This window comes from Tupaia chinensis, unplaced genomic scaffold, assembly GCF_000334495.1.
Source record: "Tupaia chinensis unplaced genomic scaffold, TupChi_1.0 Scaffold147312_1, whole genome shotgun sequence".
Taxonomy (NCBI): Eukaryota; Metazoa; Chordata; class Mammalia; order Scandentia; family Tupaiidae; genus Tupaia; species Tupaia belangeri.
In genome coordinates this window covers 2,734,717-2,762,015 of record NW_006207163.1, presented here as the reverse complement: position 1 = coordinate 2,762,015, position 27,299 = coordinate 2,734,717, and the positions used below count along the sequence as shown (strand labels likewise).

At 33.7% G+C, this 27,299-nt stretch overlaps 1 protein-coding gene across 1 annotated transcript in view; it reads left to right on the top strand.

The window, feature by feature from the left end:
- LRRIQ1 (leucine rich repeats and IQ motif containing 1) overlaps positions 1–27,299 on the top strand; it is a 176,093-nt gene that overhangs the window by 42,581 nt on the left and 106,213 nt on the right. The window contains exons 11-15 of the mRNA XM_006169613.1: positions 7,740–7,933; positions 9,450–9,577; positions 14,736–14,809; positions 16,433–16,526; positions 24,370–24,549. Coding sequence (XP_006169675.1) covers positions 7,740–7,933; positions 9,450–9,577; positions 14,736–14,809; positions 16,433–16,526; positions 24,370–24,549 — 670 coding nt within the window. The remainder of the gene's footprint in view (positions 1–7,739; positions 7,934–9,449; positions 9,578–14,735; positions 14,810–16,432; positions 16,527–24,369; positions 24,550–27,299) is intronic.

Sequence of the window (27,299 nt, the reverse complement as noted above, 5' to 3'; positions counted from 1 at the left end):
CCTGGCCCTTGTGCATGTGTGCATGTTCTTAAAGTTCTGACGGGATGGAAAAATGAAGGAAAAAGGATTGCAGTGTGACCATACCTCATTGGGGTATTGGAGAGTGCTTTCTCTTTCTCTGGTGAGCACATATGCCCTTTAGCAATTAAAAAAATCATTTTTATTAATTAATTTATTTTAAATTTAAAATAAGGCACTTAAATTAATGAAAGTCCTAAATTTTAACTACATTTTCTAAGCACAAAGACACAATGAGAAGAGAGAAGAGGGCTTTTTTTTTTTAATTTCCTCATTTTTATATCAACAGCAATATAGTCATAAAACATGAAGTAATACATAAAGATCTTAGAAAATTGTAGAACTTTGTTACCCCACCTCATAAATAGCTAATAGTTTGCTGTCCATTCTTACAGAAGTTTTCATTCTTTGTACACTTTCAATTGATATGAAACTGTGTACTTTACAGCCCCTATACTTCCATGGTAACTGCTCTCCCATCTCGACTCTAGTTACTCCCTTAATGTCTGTCTTTCCTATCAAAGGTAATATTCACGAAGACCTAGACCTGGGTCTTTTGAGTCCAAGTCGATGTCAAAACACATCTTCCTTTCCATAATACCAGGGGTTCCAGGGCCTAACTTGTATCCAGACTTCCCCTAGGAGGCCTTTCCATGTCACACACAGGGAAAGACACTACATTCATTTTTGACTTTTTAACTTATTTCTTTTCTTTTTTTTAATTATTATTTTTATTCTCATTTTTTCTTTTATTTTTGAACAGATTTTTGCTATAGCATGCATGCATTCACCAGAAAGACAGAGACAGAGGGCTTTTATTTTTTTAAGAGAGAGAAATTTTCTGTAGGGCATGTATATTCACCAGAAAGACAGAGAGAGGCAGAGAGACAGAAAAAAAAAAAAACAAAAACAACTCCCCCCCATGGAGAATGGCCATACTGCAATCCCGTCTTCTCCATTCTCCTGTCAGGATTTTGGGCATGCTTGTACGCGCACCTGTTTTGAGTTTTAAGCTGCCTGGTCTGGGACTCGAACCAGGGTATGATGTGTGGGATTCTGGTGATGTAACCATTATACCATCTGCTGGTCTCAAGAAGAGGGCTATTATTACATATATTTGTCTATTATTTCAAGAAATTAGAAAAAAATCATCACTTATCATTGTTTAGAAAATAAAACTGTAATGAACATAGAAAATTTAAGACTCTAACAAATGTAAAATAAAAAAACATGTGTTTATATATGAAGGAGACATATCATATATTTTGGGTCCTTGAAAAAGCCATGATATATTTTTCTTTGTTTTTCTATGCAAAAATGTGTCATGACTTTTCTGATGCCCCAGTAAAAATGTTGATCAGTATAAGATGATTTTTTGAGGTGAATATTTTAACAACTTCAACCAGTGATGCCTACTTTCCTTAAGTAATGAATGTACTTAGGGTAAAGTTTAATTAGAGAGCACTTAAATAAATAATTAGGTTAATTGCAATGAAATGTTAGAGAAATTCTAATAATATCTGTGATTATTAGAGTACGTATGAAGAGATATGTTTTAGGCATTTATTTTACATTCTAATATTATACAGATCTTTAACATTTTAGTAGTGCTTTTGAGATGATGAAGTCAGAATTTTACCATTACTGAACTAGAACATCAATTTTAATTTTTTAACTATACAATGATTTTAAAATAAGTAATTGTTGAACTATATTAATATATTTTAAAATCATCTTATGTTGCCCAGAAATTATCCACACGAAAATTATTGGTTGGAAACTTTCGTTCTCAACAATTTTTCTTATAGATAACTCACTAAGATGGAACATAAAACTTGAGGAGCCAGCAGTTGGCGTAATGGACTCCAATGTAGCCGAGTGGTTCAAGTCCTGGACCTGGTAGCTTAAACTCACGCTGGGTACGTGTGCATGTGTGCCCAAGATCCCAGGAAGAGAGTGGAGGAGAAGAGATTGCAGTGTGGCCATCCCCCTTGGGGGGTGATTTCTCTCTTTCTATCTCTCTGTCTCTCTGTGTCTTTCTGGTGAGAGCACACACCCTATAGCAAAACAAACAAACAAACAAACAAAAAAAAACCCAAAAACAAAAACAAAACAAAAAAAGATGGGACATAAAACTTAAAAGCTCATGAAAGCATTGTTAAATAGAGCAAGGAATTATCTGAAAATGTTTTAACTTCAGATTTTGCACTGCACTTATTGGCTTTCTCATATTGAGGATTATTATTATATTTAAACTTTCTTCCTCTGCTTTTTACAGTTTTTGTCAATTATAATGTCTTGTGTTCAAAACTGTAGTAAGACATTGGATTTTGATTAATCTGTTTTAGAATATATGAATTCCACTTTAAAAATATAGAATAAATTAGAATATTTATACTTTTTCAAGTCTTTCCCCCCCCACAATTTTTGTTACTCATGCCAAGCTACATGTCATTCACCTGCTCTGTCTGTATCCTGTGGCAACATATGCAAGTTGGTCAGGACCAGTTATTTGTACAGATGCTCCTTTCATTTCTTGCTTGTCTGGATGACATGGTCCATTAGCTCTTTTCAAATTTTATTTTTCAAAGATGGTCTAATGGATACTGTATTTCCTGAATTCTTTCACATTTGAGACTGCCTGTCAGTTGCCTCACACTTGAATGAGAATGTGGCTGTGCATTCTATTTTTAAGTCATGCTTTCCCTTGGTATTTTGTAGTCATTGCTCTATTTCATATATGGTATTGTGTGTGGCTGTGCTGAACTTTGAAGCTAACTGAATTTGCCTTTCCTCATAACCGATTTCTGCCTGAATACTATTTTCTTTCTTCTAAATCAGTAACTTAATCCAGAAACATTGTTGTCAGTACATCCAAGCAAGTTTTTCTTGGAATGTAATATCTTTTATACACCATAGATTAAGTTGCTTCTTCAGTTCTAGAAAATTTTGTTTCTTATATATTTCAGATATCATTTAGTCTGATTTTGCAGTTATAGGTGATCCATATTTTGGTCATATTTACCTTTTTGTTATGTCTATTAGTGTTTAATTGATTTCATCTATGTCACTTTCCTTTTACTTCTTCACACTTGTGATTGTCCCCTTTTCAAGGGCAATTCAGCTTCTAATTTCATTCTCTCCAGTGTTGTTTCTAAATCATTTATTAATTCTGTCATGGAGTTATTTTTGCTTTACTCATTTAACTACTACTGTTGTTTTATGATCTTTGAACTTTTTTTATTAAATTTTTTTAAAAATGTTCTTCCACACCAGCCAGTTGCTTGGTGGTCAAGGTGACTGTACCCCACATGACCAACTACATGGTTGGAGTCTTGGACCCATTGGCTTGAAAAACACATGGAGCATTGTATATCCATGCCCAAAATCTCCAGAGGAGGATGTAGGCGAAGGAATTGTTATGTGGCCATCTGCCCTGGGGGGGAGGGGGAGGAGAGGTTCCTTTCTCACTCTCTGTGCCTCTTTCTCTTCTCTGTCTCTCTCTCTCATTTTCAACATTATTTCTTTTACCTTGAGTTATGTTTTTCTTTTTCAGAATCAAATCCTCACTGTATTAGTTATATTTTTCTGTGTAGCAAGCAACCCCAAAATTTAGTAATTTAAAACAATCAGACATTTATGGCCTGACATTTTCTGTGGAATAGAAATCTTGAAATGGCTTAGCAGAGTAGTTTTGGGTCAGGGTTTCTCATGAGCTTGCTGTCAGGCTGACCACAGGACTGCCATCCTCTCAAAGATCAACAGAGCTGAAAGGTCTGCTTCCACACTTATTCACCTGGTTGTTGGCAGATTCCAGCTCTATGTGTTTTTTAGATGATTTTCTCTTGTTTTTCCCACTATGCTAATTTTTAAATCGTATAATCATAATTTGCTTTTCTTAAATGCACTTTCCTTCTCACTTATAGTTTGGTCAATGTTTTAGAGACCAGACTGAGTCACCTTCATTGCTATTTTCTTACATTTCTTTTAAATCTTTTATTTTAAAATCTAAGAGATATGCCTTTTCTCTTAGTTACAATGTTCTATCACTGTGTCTGTATAGCAAACCTTTATGATAAAGAACATCACCAGGTTTTTCAAGTTTTTCCTTTTTTTAAGAATTTTTTTTATTCATCATCATTTTTTATTATGTTTTTTTTTTTTTTTTTTTAAGTTTGACTACAGAGCAACAGAGAGAGAGGGAGAGGGAGAAAGTGAGAAAGCAAGGCCAGGTCCAGGACTCAAACCGTGGTCTTTTCTTTTCCTATTTTTAAATTGCTAGAGTGTACATGCACCCCTGACCCCAAGGGGTGTAGTCATACCACAATCCCTTCTCCTCCATTTTGCCATCCTGTCAGAATTTTGGGCATGCACACACACATGCCTGACAAGTTTCTTAAGCCACTAACCTGAGATTCATACCAGTCAGCTATGTAGAATCTAACTCCCTTAACCACTAGGCCAAGAGGTTATTTATCAAGTTTTTCAGTAGTTCAAGTCACCCACCACCTTTTTTGTTGTTGTAGGTTAGAATTAAATACAGAATAACTGTTCTTTTAAATACTTGCTGTGATTTTTTTCAAATATATTTTTAAAATTCACTTAAGTACATTATCTTTTAAAAATAAAAAATTTAGAGAGACATCCACAGTGTAAGCAGTGAGACTGTCTGTATGCTACCTCTTCTCCATCTCATTTTGCATTGGTGACCACTGTTAATTGCTTATGAAGTATTTCAGATCTCATCCTATGCAACACCATTATAGACAACAAGATATAGATTTAAGTGTATTCCATAGCTAGAAGCTTATGTATTCAACTTAAGTGTTTTTTTTAAAGAATTATTTAACTTCATCTATTATCATTTTTAATTTGCTGCAGAGCATGCATTCTCACCAGAGAGAGAGGGAAAGTGAGAAAGCAAGCCACCAGACCTGTGGTCAGGCATGTGGGAATCTAGCACCTTAACCACCATGCCACCTGCTGGCCCTCTACTTAGGTTTTACATACGGTAATATATCTTAGACAACCTTCCTTGTCAGTATGACTGCATGTTGAAAATTATGAGTGTTTATTTTAGAGATATTCCATTAACTGTTCTCTTATTAATGGATATTTAACATCTCCATTTCTTTGAATTTAAATGATATGGCCTATTTAAATTTGTTGTATATTAGTTTATATTTTATTTAAATTCACTTATATTGCATATTACTATATAGTAGATTCGTAAAAGTAGAAGTGGCAAATTAAATATTCCTCAGTATTTTTTTTTGGGGGGGGGAAGGTTTTTGCTTTTGGGTGCATGCACTCGCCAGACAGACAGAGAGAGACAGAGAGACAGAAAGCAATAAATCACCCCCCAGGGGGGATGGCCACGCCGCAATCCTTTCTCCTCCATTCTCTTTTCGGGATCCTGGGCGCCCACACACACGCACCCGGTGTGGGTTTTAAGCCACCGGGTCCGGGACGCGAACTGCAGTCGACTACATGGGAGTCCAGCGACAGAGCCATTACGCTAACTGCTGGTCCCAAATATTCCTCAGTATTCTGAGGCTTGAAATCATACCACCTTTGGAATCTTCAGCAGATTGCTGAATAAATTAGTGGTACCTTCTCTGTGTATTGATTGAAAATCATGGTCTTTAAAACTTGATATTGGTTAGTAAGCTTTATTTAATTTTGTGAAGTCTAATATGTCACACATTGAGAGTTGTTTCTTACATATACAGCTCTATGGTGGATGCACGTGTAACATATTTGAAGAACAGCAAGAAAGCAGACATGTTAGAATGAGTGAGGGAAAGGGGCAGTACAAAAGGATTCACTCCTCACTTTCAAAGTGGAGACCTCTTTCATGCCTTTGCAACTGTGCCTGACACTGTTGACTTTATATGGTTTAGTATAAAGATGTTTTTCATAATTGTAAAGGGTATATTATTTTATTCATACCTTCTCTTCTTTTACCCTCCTATTGTTTGCTTGATCTGCTATTCTCTGTGAGTTTCCTTTAACATGATGAGAGAGGTAAAGTGAGAAAGCAGACTGCCAGATCTGAAACTCAAACCGCAATTAGCCATTTGAGAGTCCATTTCCTTAACCACCAAACCAGCTGCTGGTTTGTGGATTCAGTCTCTTTTTTCTTCTATGGGTCTTTGATACATTACTATCTAAATAATTTTCTCAGGTTTTTTTCCCCGTATGATCACTGAGATAATAGTTTCTAAGCCTCATCTATTATTTTTCATGTAGTATCATTGATTTTTAATATATCTGGTCAAAAGGGAAATCACACATGAAAATCTTGAAATATCTAAATAATATGGTAATACTGCATTTTGATGATTCTGACATGGTTGTGCTTACTTCATTTGAAAATCTAAGGTAGACGTTCCAACAGTAGGAAAATGGCATTTTATTGAGAGAGAAATTTTTGTTATATGGAGTGTACAAATGGCATTTTATTGAGAGAGAAATTTTTGTTGTATGGAGTGTACATTTGCTAGAGAAATAGAGAGACAGAAAGCGAGAAATCACCCCCTGGGGGGATGGTCACGCTGCAATCCCTTCTCCTCCATTTTTATCTCAAGATTTTGGGCATGCGCATACACGTGTCCGACATGAGTTTTAAGTCTCTGAGTCTGGGACTTGAACCGCCGTCAGTCATGTGGAAATCCAGTGATGTAACCATTATGCCACTTGCTGGTCCCAGAAAATGGCATTATAACATTATACACAGTTTTACGCAAGGATTCTAAGTTCAGAGGTCCTGGAATGAGATGAAAAATTATTTTCATTTGTATTTGTTTATAATTTGCCAGAGATTACATCTACTCACCAAATAGGGACATACTCCATTGTGGTGGAGTATGAAAAATTATTTTCATTTGTATTTGTTTATAATTTGCCAGAGATTACATCTACTCACCAAATAGGGACAGAGAGACAGAGAAAGAGGGAGAGGAAAAAGGCACCGCAATGGAGTATGCTCATGTTGCAATCCCTTCTCCTCCATTTCTCCATTCTGTTGGGATTTGGGACATGCATACACACGACCCTGGCATGGTTTTCAAGCTGTTGGGTTCTAGATTCAAAATATTTGGCTGGCCATGTGGGATCAAGTTCCCTTAACCATTAGACCACTAGTTAGCCTAGAAAATGTCTTTTAAAAACTAAATTTTATGCTAGCTCCATAGCTTAGTGATTAAGGGAGCCAGATCTCATATGGCTGACTGCCGGCCCAAGCAGGTTGAAAAATCATTGGGTTCAGGATGCCCAGAATTCCGACATGATGAAGAAATGGAGGAGAAGGGATTGTGGCATGACTACGCCCCATTGTAGGGTGTTTTTTCCCTCTCCGTCTCTCTCAGAGGAGTGCACATGCCCTCTAGCAATTGCAAAAAAAAAAAAAAAGACAAGATCTATCTCTTCCTTTTTCTGCTACTATATGAAAGTAAAACATTAAATGGCCTATCTATACTTTTAAATTTTGTTCAATTTTCAGTTGATAAATAATTATGTCATTTAAAATTATATCCCCCATATGCCAGTTTTAAAATGACACATTTTATAAGATTCATGAGAAATTTAGACTGGCTTCACTTATAATTAAAGTATTAGGGAATACACATGTGTAATCATTTAGAAAAAAAAATTGAAACTCTCCTTTAGAGTCTGGGAGAGTGTATGATTTGAGTGATCTTAGAAAACATTTTTTTCAGGTGGTCTAGAATCTTTGAAAAATCTTCAGCAACTAATTGTGGATCACAACCAGTTAATTAGTATAAGAGGTCTTCGTGATACACCTACCATTATATACCTGGACTGCTCACATAATCATCTTACTGATGCTGAAGGCATTGAAAATTGTGGATTGCTCCAGATATTGAAGTTACAGGGAAATTATCTAACTGAGGTAATATCTAACTGAATTTTTTTCTTTCCTTTTTTTCATTTTCCTTTCTATTTTTATTTTAAGACAAGGTCTCCCTATGTCAAAATCCTCCTGTCGTGGTCTCCAGAGTAGGTAGAACTATAGGCATGCTATTGTGCACATCTTTTAAGATGGGTCAATAATTGAACATGAGCCTCTCATGTGGCCCTGGACTTCCAAGTAGCCGCATCGACCAGCATGCCATAATGACTGGACCCTTTATCTCCTTGCCCTACCCCTTCCTGTTTCCCTCCCCACTCCTCCCCTTTTCTTATTTTCTTCTTTACCTTTCTTCTCTCTCTCTCTCTCTGTCTCTCTCTCTCTTTTTTTTCTCCTTCCTTTTCAATTTATTTATTTAGTCTTCCTGTTTCCCTCCCCACTCCTCCCCTTTTCTTTTTTTCTTCTTTACCTTTCTTCTCTCTCTCTCTCTCTCTCTCTCTTTTTTTTTCTCCTTCCTTTTCAATTTACTTATTTAGTCCATGAGTGAGATAGAGAAAGAGAGCTAGAGAGGCACTCCGGATAGGCTCTCAACACTGTGATCCATGCCCAGCCTCAACTCACTTTATCATGGGCACACACTTGCTTGTATACTTGGGGAGGTCTGTGTCAACGTTCTGGTGTGGGTCTGCCTCACAGAGCATCACATTCTGCCTGTGTCATCATCTGGCTCTAACTTTTTTCTCCTGCTAGAAATATCAACTCTATGTATGAAAGGAATTTTTAATGTTTCTTGTCGCTTCAAATGATGACGCTGACAAGGTCTCCGGAACGCTTTATTACCCCAGGCTTCTTACAGTCTTCTTCCTTCTCCCTCCTTCTTTCTCCCCAGCCTCCCTCCTTTCTCCCCGGCCTTCTTCCCTCAGCCCACCTGGGCTCCCTATATATCTGTCCCCCACCCGGGCTCCCTATATATCTGTCCCCCGAACCAGTCCTCTTTTGCCACCAGGCAAGCACTGATAGGCTGAGGCAGTGCCTACGCGTTCCGGAACAGGAACAATAACCAAATATGGGCTTGTTTATGTAGAGGTCTGGGTGCTCTCGGCGCCATGTTAGGGCGGGGGCGCTCCACAGTTTCTGTGTTCCTTTTTACTAATAGGCTGGATTTGATTTTTCATATATTTAACTATTTTAGACTTTCTCTGTTTAAGAACTATTTAACAGCTGTAATATTTTATAAATAAATCTAATTTGACATTGTTACAATATAAAAACAACCAATTACTTTTCAGTTATATTTCACCATGTAAATACTATAGATTTATCATTCATGAAATTCTAATTATATTTCAATAAGATATACCTTTTATGAAGAATATTAAAATTTTTAAAGTTATTAGATATTTAAACCTAAAGATGAGTGGTATTACACTTTGATTTGTGATATGACGTTTAATGGAATCTATCTGTTGTCAGTTTGGGTAGATTTTATATTTTTCAATTTTATTAAATGAAAAAAATATTTTTCTTTATGTAAACTAATAAACCAAATTAAATACAGTTTCCATCCTTGGAGAATCATGTCCTTCTAAGAGAATTGCACTTGGATGAGAATAGCATTTCAACTGTGGAAGCATTGTCTTCATATTGGCTGCCTTTACTACAAAATCTTACTCTCTCTCAAAACAGGTAAAAACCCTATAGTACTTTTCTTAGCAATATAGGCAGTGAATCATTGCTTCAAGTAAAGGATGTTCTTATAAAAAAACTAGAAGACTTGGGTTTCTCCAGTAATTCAGTGGGAGTGCAGTAAAATAACATAGGACATAAGTTATAAAGATAACATAGAATTTTAAAAATTAAAATGATGCATTGGTAGACTATAGAACTTTAGTAGAGTTTTAATTGTCAATTTGTGCTCCTCATTTTATTTCTTCTCAAAGATGCACTTGTAGAAATCTCAGAGGGCAAGTTTGTTTATATTTGTAAAGAACATAGTCCTTGGAAAATAGAGGAGGTAGTTAATTTAATTTAGAAGGATGTCTCATTCTCTCAAATGGTACTTATTAAGTCCTGGAAGAACGATTTTTAATCTGCTCTCAACTTGCATGTCTTTTTGTAACTGTTAAAATGGATTTAAATTTGATTTCCCTGAGGATATAAAGTAACACTTAAAAAAATACCTTAACTTTAAATTGAAATGGGTACCTGCTTTAGATGATCTATTTGAGACCACCAGACATCTGGATCTTTGCAGAAAATAACTAAAGCCAAAACAGAAGTACAATATGTGTACTTCTCTCTCTGCTTAATATTTCATTGAGACCAATCCACTCTAATATGATTAATTTGTTCATCAAAGGCACATGGAGTAAGGGAAAGGAACCATCCTTGACAAGAGATTGCTTCTTTGAGTTATATAATGCTTATAAAAGAAGTGAACAATGACAACCTGATTGTTATATATGTACCTATTTTTTCTCTAAAACATATGGAATTATCTCTCAACCTCTACCACAGCAGTACTCATCATTTGAGCATGTATGCACTAAATGATATAACTTCCACCTATTAACCTCTGATAGTTGAAATGTTGACTTATATTAAAAAATCCTCTCTAATTATTTTAATCAGAGCTACAATATGGGGGTTGATTTGCATTTAAAAGGGCATTTGTTAGTAGAGCTGGTTTTATCATATCACTGTGTACGTGATTTGGGCCATTCATAAACTCATTGAATCTTTTCAGAATATTTTGCATATAATAAATACAGTTTTGAAATGAAATATTCAGCTATGCTTTGGGCACATATTGTAAATCACTCAGGAATTGACATACCTAGCATATTTTATAGAAATAGATCTCGAACACATTTGATAATAAAGATATTTAAGCAGGTGAGAAAATATTTAAATTGCAAACACTTGTTTTGAAAAATAATGTCTACCTTCTTTGGACAATTTAAATCATCAAAGCAATACTCTATTCGTAAAAATTAAAATTTCTAGCTAATAGCCTTTTGCTCTATTAATCTGATATGACTTGTGCATATGAACCCTAATATAAGGGTGTATTATATTAAATAGAGCATTAACTTTTTGAATCAATAATGATAATTGGGATAATTAACCCAAATGATTCTATTTATTATTTTGTATATCTAGACTTACAACATTTGTATATTGGGATGGAGCTTGCTGTTTGGAGGATACAAAAATGAGTGATACATGTCCTTATCCTTGAAGAAGTCTCAAGGATAAAAAGAACTTACGTTGTTTTAACTTATCTAAACAAAATAAAGTAGAATTATTACATGTGCTGTTTTAAATTTTTAGTTATACTTTACTTATAGTTGAATATAGTCTTGTGAATCTCTTAAAGCTCTTTGCACATGTGACCTGATACCATTTCCGAAATGAAGAGAGGGCATTTAGAGGAAAGTTGAAAATAGAATAGCAAAGTGATTTCCTAATGTAGTCTAATACTTCCTTTAGCATTTTCCACAACTGGCTTATGACTGTTAACTGTAGAAATTATCCATGTTACATTCTGCTTTTACACATATATGGACTTTTTAAGAACCATGTCACATTTAATAAAACTCAGAATCAGCAGTTCTGAGTTTGAATTTTGAATCTACAATTTAGCAATCTGTTGATGTTGAGTGAATCTCTTCTCACTATCTGAGCCTGGGGTTCCCCATCTGTTGATGTTGAGTGAATCTCTTCTCACTCTCTGAGCCTCGGGTTCCCCCCCTCCCCCCGCCACATGTAAAAGGGATAATAATACCTACCTTACTTATTTTGTGGGATTTTAATGATGATCCAAAGAGAATGTGAACAATTTGCAAACCTGAGGAGAATTATATAAATGTAATATTTGGATTTGTGGTTGGTATGGCTTTTAAATTGTATATATTTTTCTTTTAATTTTTGATAAATATTTTCATCACAAGGAAGAAATTACATGCCCATATGCTTTTTTCCCCCCAACAAATGGAATACATATAAAGAATGATACTTAGTACATATTGTTTGAAATACTTGTTTCATCCTGACTTCTGTTTTAAATTTTCATTAGGACATGTGACTGTTTTAAGTTTGACTCAGCGGAGTTCTAACTGGATGACTCTCTGGCTTCATAAGCCTTTCTACTTCCATTGATACTCTAAGTAGGAGCAGAAAGTGGAAACCATCACCCATTGACTGTTCATTGTACAAATCTTTTACTTTTTTGTCGTCTTTGAAATTTATATCTTTTTAATGCCCAGGGCTAATGTGACAAGGTCAAATGGTATTAGGTTTTCAGTAATGTCCTTTGTCTTTCTGGTTTGAATTTTCTTGGAAAAAAATATACACAGAATGTCAGTAAAAGGAAATGTTCTAGAAGTTTGAAAAAAGGATTCTACTATTAGGTTTCTACCATTTAATGAATAGTCATAAAGGTGAATGAATAGCCAGTATTCTTGACTGAAATAAAGAAAAAAAAACATTTTAAAAGCATGGTTATATAAGAAGATAAAATTTCAATATCACAAAAATATTAATCAAACATATTTCTTTACTTAGGTCAATTTTTGTAAAAAGAATTGTTATCAATTTTAATTCTAAAATATTACTGGTTATCTTCATTTGACATCTTCATATAACCTATATGACACCATAGAACATTACTGATTAAAAACACAAGATAGTCTGAAAAATAAAATGTTGTACTTGAAAGATTTAATATGCCTTTGGCTATTACTCCTTTAAAATCATTTAAGTAGAAGGGCAAAGATTTAGCATTCGAACTACATTAAAGGTAAAACACAAACAAGACTTTTCTTGTTCTTAAATACATTCATGCTATATTAAAATTATGTATTTTCTTGAAGAGTCTATATATTACTTGCAGCAATGATTCAGACCACACTCAAATAGAAAATGCCATAAAACTAATATTTAAATCCATTATGTATCAATAACATGATAAGTTCCTTCCTTCTTTTCTTTCCATCTTTCTGGTTTTGTTTCTGTTGTTTGCTTCTTCAATATTCATGTAATATTTCACTAAATTTTGCTATTATAGGATGCATGTACAAATAATGAAGTATATGCAAAAATGTAATGATGAGTATTTTCTCATTTTTTATTACCTTGGATTTCACCCCACTTTCTCCAACTATTTTTAAGAAGTGGTACCATATAGGCTTAGTATGAATAATAATACTGTCCTTAAGATCAGCAATAGAGATCTTCTAGCCTTATTCTTTAGTCCATTTTTTATCAGTGGTTATCTTTTTTCTCTCTGCTAACGCAGAACAGGATAGTATAAGAGAGGAGTCAGGGTCAATGCAAAGGTTAGTTTTATGCCAGATCCCATGGACTCCTAGTCTCAGAGTTATCCTGTGAGCTTTTGACCCTACAATAATGGTTTTTTACATTTATTTTTGTTTTATAATGACATAGATTTCATAGAAAGATAATAAATAGATAAAGAACCCTCCCTCACTGGAGGGACAGTATTTAAAAAAAAGAAAGAAAAAGAAGTAGGAACTAATGCACATTTTTTTATTTTTTGGTACTAAAAATATTCTTTTAGGCAAAGCATATTTTAAATAGTTATGGAATTCCAACATTTACAGGGGAAATTAATTTAGAAGACTTTTATAATTCTGTTGATAATGTATTTTATGCAAAGAGATTTTTGTGTTGTAAAGATTCAAAAGAGCTGACTAATTTCTCACTAGCTACTGTAATGTGATATTATGTTAGAGTACAAGTAGGCTTGTCTTGGTTTTAAATGCAAATCAAACTGAGGTTAATTTGTCTTTATAGCTTTTGTTTCCAATGATGTATATATTTGGAATATCACATATTTTTTTTACATGAGTCTAGGGTTTCCAATGATGTATATATTTGGAATATCACTTATTTTTTTACATGAGTTCAGTTTTATAATGACAATGGTAACTTAGAAAATTATTTAAAAATTTTAAAATAGGAGTAGAGTTTATTATTATAATTGTTATATACATAATTAATATTAAAAGTACTAATTTTAAATATCAGTCTATTTCTGCTAAGTTTAAATTTATTCTATTGATATTAATATTAAAAGTACTAATTTTAAATATCAATTTATTTTTGCTAAGTTTATATTTATTCTATTGATATAAAATGTTTTATATTATTATTCTTTGACATTTTATTTATACTCTGAGCATATTACCAGTTTAGAATTAAGTCAATGTATTTTATGTACTTACAATGTTTATGATATGTTTAATCTAGTAAACAAAGCACTTTAGAATAAAAAAAAACTAGTGATGCTGATTCATTTTTCTGCTTAATACAGAAAATAAATTATCTTTATCTTTGTACCATAAAAGTATAGATTATAATGTTGGCTCCTGGGAGAAGAAAAGATCAATAATACAAGTTCACTGTAAATTTGGATTTATACTAAGGCAAAACAAAATAATAAGAACAACTTCCCCAACACACTCACCCCCCCGACACACACACACCACACGCACACACATTCATATTTAAATAGCAAATATGTATCAAAGTCCATGATATTTGGGAGAGGAATTGGAGATTCCATTATAATTTCCTTTGTAAAAGTATAAAATCTTTCCTTAGCTGATAAATGTTTAAAAATCCTATAATTACTGGATTTTTAATAAGTACTTAGAGTTAATGTTATGATCTTATTATATGATACAATTATATATGTAATTGCATACAATTGCATATAACTATATCATTGTATTTTGTAAGTTTTATTATATATTTGGATCAGTAATATGGAGGGAATTCTGAAATAAACATCTTATGAATATTGTGTTTTTACTCTCAGTTTGACAAAAATGGTGCCACTTTTCCACTTTGTTTCCTTGGAAAAACTAGATGTCAGCAACAATTGTCTTTCTGGTAAGTTTAGAATAATATATAATTTTTAAAAATAATACACTATTGAATTTCTGTTCCAACATATGTTATGGAGTTGTTGTGAATACATGCATTGATGTTATTTATATATAAATAACAAACCTAAATAATATAGCATCCCAAAATAATTCAATTAAAATGTTTTTTTCATTTTAAAAGTTATATTACTTTAATTTTTTTTAACCAGAGGGTGCATACACTTGCTGAAGAGAGACAGAGGAAGAGAAAGAGAGATAAAGTGAGATGACCATGGAGATGATCATGCCACAATTCCTTCTCCTCCATCTCTCTCTTATTGGGATTTTGGGCATGTACATATATCTGGTATGTTTTTCAAGCCACTGGGTCTGGGACTTGGACTGCGTAATTAACCATGTGGGATCTAATTGCCCTGATTGTCATGCCACTGGTTGGCCCACTTTCATATTATTTTAGAAGTAGTAGACAAATATCACAATTATTTTCATTTAATTATTTTATTTTATTTTATTATTTTTGGTATGGGATGTGTGTACCTCCCTGAGGCAGAATCAGAGAGAGGGAAAGTGAGAAATCACCTCCCACCCCAGGGGGGATGGTCATGCTGCAAATCCTTCTCCTCCATTCCCCTGTTGATTAATGTTTGATTGTGATTTGAAGCAACCATAAATATAAATTTCCTGTGGACATTCTTGTACTAGTCTTTCTGCACACTTATGTTTTAAGTTCTCTTGGGTAAATATATAAAAATATAATTAATATACACATTTAACTTAAAAAGCAATGGACAAACTATTATCCAAAGTAACTGTAACATTTAATTCTTCTACCAAGAATGTATGAATTCCAGTTGCTCCATTCTAGAGAGTGTTTAATTTTCATTTGGTTGTTTTATTGAGGTTTAAGTTTGCCTTTCCCTGATAAATAAAGATTAAACCAAGTAAAACAAGTACTTTTTGGTAACTTATCTTTTTTTGTTGAGAGATTTCTGCCATAGGGCATGCGTGTTCACCAGAGAGACAGAGACAGAGAAAGCAAGAAATCACACTCTGGGGACAGGGGTAGGATATCCACACAGCAGTCCCTTCTCTTCCATTCTCCTCTCTGGATTATGGGCACAAACACACATGTACCTGATATGAGTTTTAAGCCACTGAGACTGGGGCTCAAACTGTGGTTGACTACATGGGAGTCCAGAGATGTAACCATTATGCCATTTGCTCATCCCAGTTTTTTTTTTTTTTTTTTTTTTTAAGAGGTTTTTTCTACATACTCACCAGAGAGACAAAGAGAGAGAAAGTGAGGTATTATCTCCCAGAGGGGTTGGCCATGCTACAACCCCTTCTGCACTCTCCTCTCGGGATCTCGGGTATGTACACACATGTGCCCGAGATGAATTTCAGGCTGCTGGCCCAGGACTCGAACCAAAGTCGGCCATCTGGATGTCCAGCTCCTAAACCACTGTGCCTCCTGCTGGTCCCAGTAACAGTATGATTTTTAAACTATATAGTATTCTGCAGAAGGAATAAAAGTTTTGCTTTTCTAACCAACAAATAATATGGTCATTGATTTTATTTTTTTCTTTTCCTGTGATACCTGCACAATGATTTTGTTTGTTTTCTGTAGATCTTACAGGTGCCATTAAGTGGTTTGATGAATGCCATTCTCTCCAGGAATTGTCTCTCATTGGAAACCCACTGCTTCAAGAAGTAAACTGGAGGTAAAGAAGCATTGGTTCACCCTAGGAACACCCTTTATTATATTTGCAAACAGCACAATTTGCTAAAGATTGTTCTAGGGCTACAATTTACTTAGGAAAAGTTAATAAAAATAATTTAAATATTATTCAAAATGGTTTATAAAAATAATTTTTAAAATGTATTGAACTTAAAATAATTTTTCTGCACATGTGTGAACTAATGCAAATTTTAAACTATAATTGTTCTTCAAATCATTAATTATATAATACATGTGGTATGATGTTAATTTAGATATTGCATTTATAGAAATTACTTTTTGTAATTCATCTAAATCACATAGCTTGCATTTTAATTACTTTCTTTCCAACAGAAATTTAGCTTTGTTTTATTTTCTTAAAAGAGAAAGTTAGGAGACCAGCAGGTGGCATGGTGGTTAATTCACTGGATTCCCACATGGCCAACTCTGTGGTTTGAATCCTGGACCTGGCATCTTCCAAATCACTCTGGGCGTGTGTGCGTGTGACGAAAATCTTGAGAGGAGATGGGAGGAGAAGGGATTGCAGTATGGCCATCCTCTTTAGGAGTGATTTCTCACTTCCTTCTCACTGTCTCTCTCTAGTGGCCATCACCACTGCAGGGGTGATTTCTCACTTTCTCTCTCTTAGTTTCTGCCTCTTTCCAGTGAAAACCTGAAAAGCAAAAACAAAAACAAGAAAACAGAAAGTTGGTGTCTATTAAAAGTATGTTTTGTTATCAGTATACAGATCTTGCAAATTTTTCACTATATTTATTATTTTAAGGCACTGTTAATGGACTTGTTATTTCAATTTTATTTTTTAATTTTTCATTGCTAATATATAGAAATAAAATTGACTCTGTATATTGACCTGGGATTCTGCAATCCTTTTATCTCATTTAATAATTCTGCTATAGTTTAGGATTTTCTACATACATGATTATGTTCTATGCAAATAAAGACATTTTTACATCTTGTTTTTTTTTTTAAAAAAAGTATGTATTATAAATGTGTGAATTCTTGCCTCTCTTTGGAATACTTTAATATCTATGTATAAACCAAGAAAAATATTCTGTAATTTTTTTTCTTTTTTTGCTATAGGGTATGTATGCTCGCTAGAGAGAGACATCAAGACAGTGAAAGGGATAGTAAGAAATCACCCCCAGGCAGGATGGCCACACTGCAGTCATTTCTCCTATATTCTCTTGGGATTCTGGGCATGCATGTGTACATGTGCCCAGTGTGATTTTCAAGCTGCTTGGTCTGGGATTCAAACCAAAGGGCTGGCCATGTGAGAGTCCAGCACCTTAACCACCACACCTCCTGCTGGCCCGTATACCAAAAGTTTTTAATAATTTTTTTTACTAGGACAAAGGTTATTCAATTCAAAACTCTCATAATAGATTAATGCAATGTCCCTTAAATTGACTAGTATCTTTTTTATCATTATTTTGTGATAATATTGTAGATTCCATCATTTTTTGCTTTTGAGTATGAATGTTGTGTAATGATTAAGATACTAAATATTTTTCACCTTAAAAATTACCTCGTGCCCCTTCCAGTCAGTTCCCTCTCTAGTATTTCAATATTTTCAAAATGCCTCTCCACTCTAAGTCTTTCCTGATAAGAAGTCTACTGACATTGTCTTTGTTCTTTCGTTTCTGCATGATTTCAGGATTTAATCTTTATAACAGATTTTCAGTGATTTGATTTTGATGTGCTCTAGTCTGATTTTATTTAGTTTTTCTCTGTTTAAGATTTATTAAGGCACTTGATCTGCACATTTACAGTCTTTGTTCTTTCGTTTCTGCATGATTTCAGGATTTAATCTTTATAACAGATTTTCAGTGATTTGATTTTGATGTGCTCTAGTCTGATTTTTTTCTCTGTTTGAGATTTATTAAGGCACTTGATCTGTACATTTACAGTTCTTGTATAATTTGGAAAACTTTTGTCCCTTATTCTTTCAGATATTTTTCTGCCTCTTTCCTACTGTCTGTCATACTGGACCCCATTTTTAACTATAGTAGGCCACTTGATATTATTGCAGAAGTTGTGGTTGCTTTATTCCTATATTTATTGTTCTTTTTGTTTCCTTCATGTGCATTACTTTGAATAGTTTCTATTGCTATGTTTTCAGGTCTTCTCATATTTTTTAAGTATCTATTCTTCTGTTAATCCCATTCTGACTATTTTTTCATTCTATAATTCATGTGTTTTTTTATCTTGAAAGATTTTATATGTGTATTTAAATTCCCAAAGTCCATGTGTGCTGGCCTGAAAGATACAGAAAGAGAGGGAGGAGAGAATAAGCACTCATCAACAGGACATGGTCACACCGCAATCACTTCTCCGTTTTTCATTCTCATTGGGATTGGGGCATGCACCTACACTCACCTGGAATATTTTTCAAAACACCAGCACCAGAACTCAAACAGTGTGGTCAGCATGTGGCATCCAGCTCACAAAACCACTGAACCACTGGGTTATGCGGTGGCCCTTGTTTCTTTTTTTACTGGATACGGTTCATCTCCTAATCATGCTCATGTTTTCTGGAACATTCTTGAATATATTTAAAATATGTATAATATTTGTTTTAATGTCCTTATCTGTTATTCCATAATCTTTCATTTTTGAGTCTATTTTTTTTCCCCTTACTTTGTATCATATTTTCTACTTCTTTGTATGTCTAGTCAATTTGGTCATATCTCAGTCATTTCAAATTTTATATTGTCAATTCTTTTGTTGTATTTCTTTAAGTAACATCTCTTTTATGTCTGAAGTACAAGTGCTAAGTTATTTGCAACCAGTGAGATACTTTCAAATCTTGTTTTCAAGTTCTATTACAACAATTCCAAAGAAATCTTTAGACCAATGCTAATTTTTTTTTGAGAGGTTTTTCCTATAGGGCATGTGCACTTGCCAGAAAGACAGAGAGAGACAGAGAGACAGAAAGCGAGAAATCACCCCCCCCCCGGGGGATTGCCACACCACAATCTCTTCTCCATTCTCCTCTTGGGATCTTGGGCATGCACGCACATGCGCCTGGCGTGAGTTTAAGCCACCAGGCTTGGGACTTGAACTGCGGTTGACTACATGGGAGTCCAGGGACATAGCCATTATGCCAACTGCTGGTCCCGACTAATGCTAATTTAAATCTGCTATTATAATGCCAACTTCCTTAGCATTTTACCAGATTCCTCTTATGTATAGCCTTTTACTTTGGCTGGTGTGAACTAATACCCTATGTTGTGAGTCCCTGTAAGTGTTCTGCCTTTTTCTTTCTATTTTTGTTTTCTTCTGCCTTAGGAGGGTTACTCTCACTCATTCTCAGATAGTAACTTATTTGCTCAAGTTTAAGTAAACTATTTCCCAGAATACTAAATAAATTTGTATATGCCCACTGTGGAATTTTCTAATGTTGATGATTCTAGCCTACTCTCTTGTCTCTTTTTACGTTCAGTAGCTGCTGCATTGTCTGTTGTAATAAGCAGAAAAAAAGCAAATAATTTTTGTATTTATTTATATTTTAATATTTTGCTTGTATGGAGCATAAACACAAGTTTTTAAGACATTTGCTAGATTCGTGCACTTGCCGAGAGAGACAGAAAGTGAGAAAGCACCCTCCACCCCCAAGGAGGATGATCATGCCATAATTCCTTCTCCTCCATTTCTTTCTCTTTTTCAAGACTGTGGGCATCACACATATGCACCCAGTATGTTTCTCAAGCCACAGAGTCCATGACTCAAACCATACAGTTGGCAATGTGTATTCCAGCCACCTTAACCACCGTACCACCACTGGCCCCATAAACACTTATATTATTGAATGAAATATGCCTCTAACAAAATATATTGACAGGAATATATTATAAATATATGAACATAAATATTCACATTTTACTGCTATTACTAAGTATATATTTTTGAGTGTTAAAGAGAATATTGAACAAGAAATAATATGAAAAAAATAAATAAATAAAATGAAAAAATAAATAATTATATAAATATAATTTATATGTATAGTTACATGGCAATTATTACTTCTGTGTTTGAATGAGGTATTTGGACTAGAATAATTGCAACTTGATCATCTTATGTGTTGAATGTTACTTTGTTCAGTTGACTTAATGTAGTCTTAAGTATTTTAAAAAGAGATTAATTCATCTAAAGGGCTTATAATCTAAAACTCTACAGAAATGAATTTGTTGATGAAAGGATCAATTCATACTTTAGGCAGTGTACTTCAATGAACTTTACATAACCTTTTGATACCAATAAAGGGATTAGTTATAGATTTTCCCAATTGGTTTCTTACTTTTATGTCTAGCCAGTGATAACATGGACAAACTGATGTACTAAGAAATTTCTATTTAAAACTTAATCCACAGGTTCAGTTTGAAATCCCCTTCGGGAATTTGTTTTATTCATTAATGATTGATAGAGGTTCTTTAAGTGACAGAATATTCATCAGAACATTCTCAGTAAATGAAATATTGGTTCAGCCTTTGACTAGGAAGAGCCCAGCTGGAAAAACTAATGTTGAGATATCACAGCATTCCTACACTTCATGTCCAACGTTAATCAACTTGTTGCAGCACTTTCCAATATATTCATCATAAACTCTTCAAAGTCTGCATTTTTAACTTCAGACCAATCCAGTCAGTGCTTTATTTTGCAGGCCTGAACTGTTCCTTTTTAACCTTTTTTTTTTTTGAGAGAGAGATTTTTGCTATAGTGTGTTGTACTTACTGGCAAGACAGAGACAGAAAGGGAGAAATTTCCCCCTAGGAGGGATGGCCATGCCACAATTCCTTCTCTTCCAGTCTCCTCTCAGGATTTTGGTTACATAAGCATGTGTGCCCAGAATGAGTTTTAAGCTGCAGAGTCCAGGACTCAAACTGTAGTCCATTATGTGGAAGTCCAGAGACATAACCATTGCACTCTCTGCTGGTTTCCCCTAACTTGATCCTTAAAAAAAGGAATAAGAAGAAATGTTTAAAATAAAACACTAATCTCGATATTGATTACATAAATCACAAATTTCAAGATATCGTTACATCAAAGATTCAAGGAAACTAAATTTTTATATCCTAAGGAATTTCAAAAGATTCTGATTAAAATCTTTAGGGAATTTTTTGTAGAAAGCTGATGAATGTATCATAAAACTGTTTCAAGCCTTTTTTGGTCCATCCATAGTAGTGCATGTTGGTAATACACTGTCTCCTCAGGTGGAAATCAGATGGGAGGTCCAGGTTCAATTTCTGGTTCAACCTAAAGATCAGACTTGGTGGCATGCACCTGTAATCCTCAGGAAGCTGAGACAGGAAGACAATGAGCTCAGGTTATCCTGGGTAGCATAGTGAAGCCCTGAGTATAACAACCAAGTGTGGAAGCCTTGGTTTATTCCCTGTCGATAATGATGTATATAGATAGTATTCTCAGCTGGTCTGATCTGAGATGTATTTCATATTGGGTAAATTCTCTTTACAATCTAAATGATGTATAGTGATTGAATGTAAAAATAATAGAATGAATAAATAGTTAAAGAAAAAGAGGCTAAGGCAGGTGGATCACAACATTGTGAGACTCTAACTTAAAAAAAATTAGTTTAAGCCCTGTTGACCCACAGTCTTTAACAAATATTATACTTAACATTGTAAAAATTATATAATTATATCATCATGTAAAAATTATAAATTATAATAATATCTTTATCAATAATTATGTCCAAATTATACTGTTTGATGATAAAGTCCTCATTTTGTCCCTTGTTTATGATGTGAACAGCTACCATGTTGTGCCAATTGCAGCAAGAAACAAGCTTTATGTTCATATTATATTTGAATTTATTAAAGGTGGTAATAGTCAAAGGCTACAGTGAGATCATCAATCCGTATTTACAACTAATCATTATATTACTAATGAAGCTACATTGTATTCTAAATCTTCATCAAAGTGCTCAGTCATAACAAAATAATTTACTTAGTTATAATTATGAAATTCTAGACATGAAGTCAACAATGCTTTTTAGATGTGAGAATGTTCATTAATTTGGATGCATAAAGCATAAACACTTGTTTTATTAAATAAAATAGGCTTATGATAAAATATATTATCTTTCTATTAATCTGTTCAAACAAATCCTTATGTTTTGCCTCCAGGATTATATTAGATTATTGGGTTAAAATGGTTCTTCATTGGACCAGCAGATGGCATGGTGGTCAAGGCACTGGATCCCACATAGCCAGCCTTTCAGTTTGATTCTCAGACCCGGTAGCTTGAAAAACATACCAGACATGTGCGTGTGTATGTCCAAAAATCCCAAGAGGAGGAATGGTAGAGAAGAGATTTCAGTATGACGGTCTCCCCTGGAAGGTGATTTGTCACTTTCCCTCTCTCTATCTCTCTCTCTCTCTCTCTGGCAAGTGCATGTGCCCTATGACAAAAATGTAAGCAAAACAAACAAACAATAATATATATAGTTGTGTGTGTTTGTGTGTGTATTTTATCTTTAGTGATTTCTGGATAGAATGTTAATGTCTCTATATATTGGGTCATCAGAAAACTCATGATGCATTTTTGCGTAGAAAAATATGTCAGACTTTTCTGATAATCCAATATTTTCTAAGTACTCTCTAAATTCAGTTTCCCACTGTTTTGGAAATACCATGCTTTGTATGTCATTTATGTAAAACCAATGACAACAATCTGTGAGCAAATCATTGTAATATAACTGCATCAGGTCCATAATATCTTTTTTTATTTAGCAATTCTGATAGCATATGCTGCTATTTATTAATTTTTCTTATAAAACATATGTATTTCAAAGACTAGAGAACTCTGGAAGACAAGATATGAGACAGAAATTTGTTTTGTACCAAATAATAAAGAAAAACTTTGGGTTAATCTCAAAGACTATTTTCATAAAGTTTTTAAAGTCTTGTGTTTGCTGTTTTACAATTTAAAAAACTGAATCTTAGAAAACTGGACCCTTCGTGGAATCAGAGTATCTTCTCTTTTGTGCTTGATAAAGACTGCTGCTTCATTCTTAAATTTCAATTCTCGGGACCAGCAGTTAGTGTAATGGCTATGTCGCTGGACTCCCATGTAGTTGACTGCGGTTCGAGTCCCAGACCTGGTGGCTTAAACTCACACCAGGCGCGGGTGCGTGCCAGCCCAAGATCCCGAGAGGAGAATGGAGAAGGGATTGTGGCATGGCCATCCTCCCTGGGGGATGATTTCTCGCCTTCTGTCTCTCTTTCTCTCTCTGTCTTTCTGGAGAGTGCACGTGCCATATAGCAAAAAAACTCTCCAAAAATAAAAAAAGAAAAATAATTCAATTCTCACATCTCAAAAGCATTGTTGACTTCATGTCTAGAATTTCATTAGATTAACTAAATAAATTATTTTAATATGACTGAACACTTTGTTTTAGCAATATTCTCACTGTATTTTACTAAGGGAAATACCAGAATTTATTGTACTTTGGATATAAACTGCAGCTTTCAAAAAGATTATCTAATTGTCTTCTGTTTAAAATAATTTGTTTAAGGTTATTTTTATAATAGATCAATTTTGCACTAAATTCTAGCCAAAGCTTTAATGTTTGAATCTCCCATTTCTGTTTTAAAAAGCAATGTTTAAATATATATATCAAGAACTCTTTTATACGTGATATGATACTATATATTTTTAAAACAAGTTTAACTATCATTCTTTTTCTGCAACATCAATCTTTTTTTTGAGATATGCACTGTGTTCCCATTAAGTGATTGGCATATAGCTATTTTAGATATAAACTCTCTTTATCAAGAATATTAACTTTCATTTGTTTTTTTTAATAGGCATCCTCTACTTGAAAAATTACCTTCTTTAAGAATCCTCAATGGTGTTATGCTAAACTCTTATTCAGAAAGCCACACTGAACAATACTATCAACAAGAATCAGGACATTTCCTGTTTTTTTGTCAATCTCAGATTCAAGAATTTAATTTACTAATAGAAAACTATATCTCTGGTAAAAGGTAAGATTTTTGTTTCTCTTGTATTTGAAATAATATAATTTATACATATGATTAAAAATATTCTGATTAACTCAATCATGCTTTTGTAGATTAGAACACTATGTTTGTGAAATAGCCTACCTTTTAAATAAAACTGTGAAATATATTTATATATTTGAACATAATTAAAAATGTTGAAATTTGGGGCCAGCAGGTGGCATGATGGTTAAGATGCCAGAGTCCTGAATGACTGACCACAGTTTGAATCCTGAACCTGGATACTTGCTTTCTCAACTTCCCTCCTTCTCTTTTTTTCTCTCTCTCTGGTGAGCGTGTGTGCCGTGTAGCAAATTAGAAAAAAATAATAACAATAAATAAAATTATATAAGTAATTCTTTTAAATCTGACATGAAATATTTAAATGCTAAAATATTAGAAAAAAATGAAAGTGTAAGGATAGCTTCAATATAGAAGGCAAACATTCATTCCAGCAGTTATCAGTCAGTCAATAATAAATTTATTAAATAATTACTTAGGGCAAGATTGTTTATACTTAAGTAATTGAAAGAAAAAATTAGATAAATTAGTATAAAATTAGGTAGATAGTTAAAATGGAGTATGACATGTTTATAACATGTAATACATATAATGTACTAAGGTATGTATCAAAGTACATACATACTCATATATTATAAGATATTCTAAGAGCACAGAGTGTAAAAGCAGTTTAATACTTGCAAATATTCAGAGGATAAAAGCTGAAAGAATAGTCAAATACGAAAGATAATTTATTGCCCACATTGAATTCTGAGTTAATTATAATGAATGAATTGTAATTGAAATTTTTATGACTTTATCTTCTAAATTTACATTACTCCACAAAATGCAAATAAAAAATAATAAATGACTTCATGTTTTTTTCATTTATTATGACTCTATTAGCACTATGAAAATAATTATACTTCCAAATTTTTAAATTTAAGTACTGGTTCAGATATAGTTGCACAGGCAGTGGGAGCATTGTTTTATGATGGTGGAGACTATGTGGGAAGGCTCTGGGTTCATATGCTCAGTCCACCTCAACATGCCAGGTATGCCTGCAGGTGCACACGTGATTGCGTGGACTCCAGGGATAAGAACATAAAGACCCTGTGGGAGGTGCCCCCCACTTTTACTTCTTTCTTTTACATGAAGGAAAATAAATTAAAACAATCCTAATTAGTAAATTATATGCTTAAGTTATTGCTATTTGTATTTTCATACATGCTCATTTTATGTAAGTTGTTTTTTTTGGGGGGGGTGAGAGATTTTTGCTATAGGGCGCATGTGCTACAGAGACAGAAAGCGAGAAATCACCCCCGGGGGGGATGACCACGTGGCAATCCCATCTCTTCCATTCTCCTCTCAGGATCCTGGGCATTTACACACATGCGCCCTGCGTGAGTTTTAAGCCACCGGGTCCGGGACTCAAACTGCGCTCGGCTACATGGGAGTCCAGCGACATAGCCATTATGTTAACTGCTAATCCCTGTAATTTGGTTTTCTGTTTATATATTTTAGTAGTCTATTCAGTCTGAAAACAAATCTCACATATAAAATAATTGTTACATACAATGTTTACTTTTAACAAACAAGAGAGTTATTTACATTTATCTTCATGCAAATCTAAACTAATATTTCCTGTATACATAGGGTGAAGTGCAATTTTGTATTTAAAGGTGATCCTTGGCATTCCTCATCAAAATATAAATTTTGACATGAAATTTAAAATGTAATCCTTGTAATCATGCAACTTTTTTCATTTTAGCAGTGAAAATAGAAGGTAGATTGTAATTTATATGTTTAATGCATGAAGCAACACCTAACTATAAACATTTGATATTCCAATATTTGAATTGGTGCTTATCTACATAATAACCAACAGAATTAGTGAAACACAAAATATCAAAAGTATGTTGAAGGCACCCATATTGTTGTCTAATAATTACCTCTGTGAACATATGAAGTAGCTATTTTTCTCTACATTTTAGGAAATAAATATAACTTTCATTTCATTTGTTATAATTAAATATTTAATTTTTTTGTTAAAAAGTTTTGCTGGGAACCAGCAGGTGGCATAATGATTCTGTTGCTGGACTCCCACATAGTCAACCATGGTTTGAATTTTGGTCCCAGCTGCTTAAAACTCATGCTGGGTGCATATGTGTGCATGCCCAAAATTCCGTAAGGAAAACGAAGAAGGGATTGTGACGTGGCCATCCCCTTGGGAAGTGATTTCTCACTTTCTGTTTCTCTGTCTTTCTCTGTCTCTCTGGTTAGTGCACATGCTCAATAGCAAAAACCTCTCAAAAATTTTTTGCATAATTATCTCAGAAAAAATTAAGATCACACCTGACTATTAAATATAGCCATAAAATATACATTTGAAATAAGTAAAATTTTTAAAATAATAGAGTGGAAATAAAGGAAGATAGATAAATTATACATAAGAATAAGGCATGTGTGAGTGCAGAATTCTTTACATTTGTTATTGGGAGCTTCAATCTGAAAGTTTGAGTAAGTACACAAGTCATAAAAAGATAGAAATTCAATTGTTCAAATAATCTCAGCCATTTATGTCTGTAAGTATTTGAATTCTCCTTGCAATGTATTATTTTTTCAGAGAAAAATGGAAATAAAAACATTCCCATAATACAAGTTCTTTGTTTAAACGTCCAATACAAATATTTTGTGTGGCAAGAGTCAATGTAGAAAGCACTTTTGACTTTATT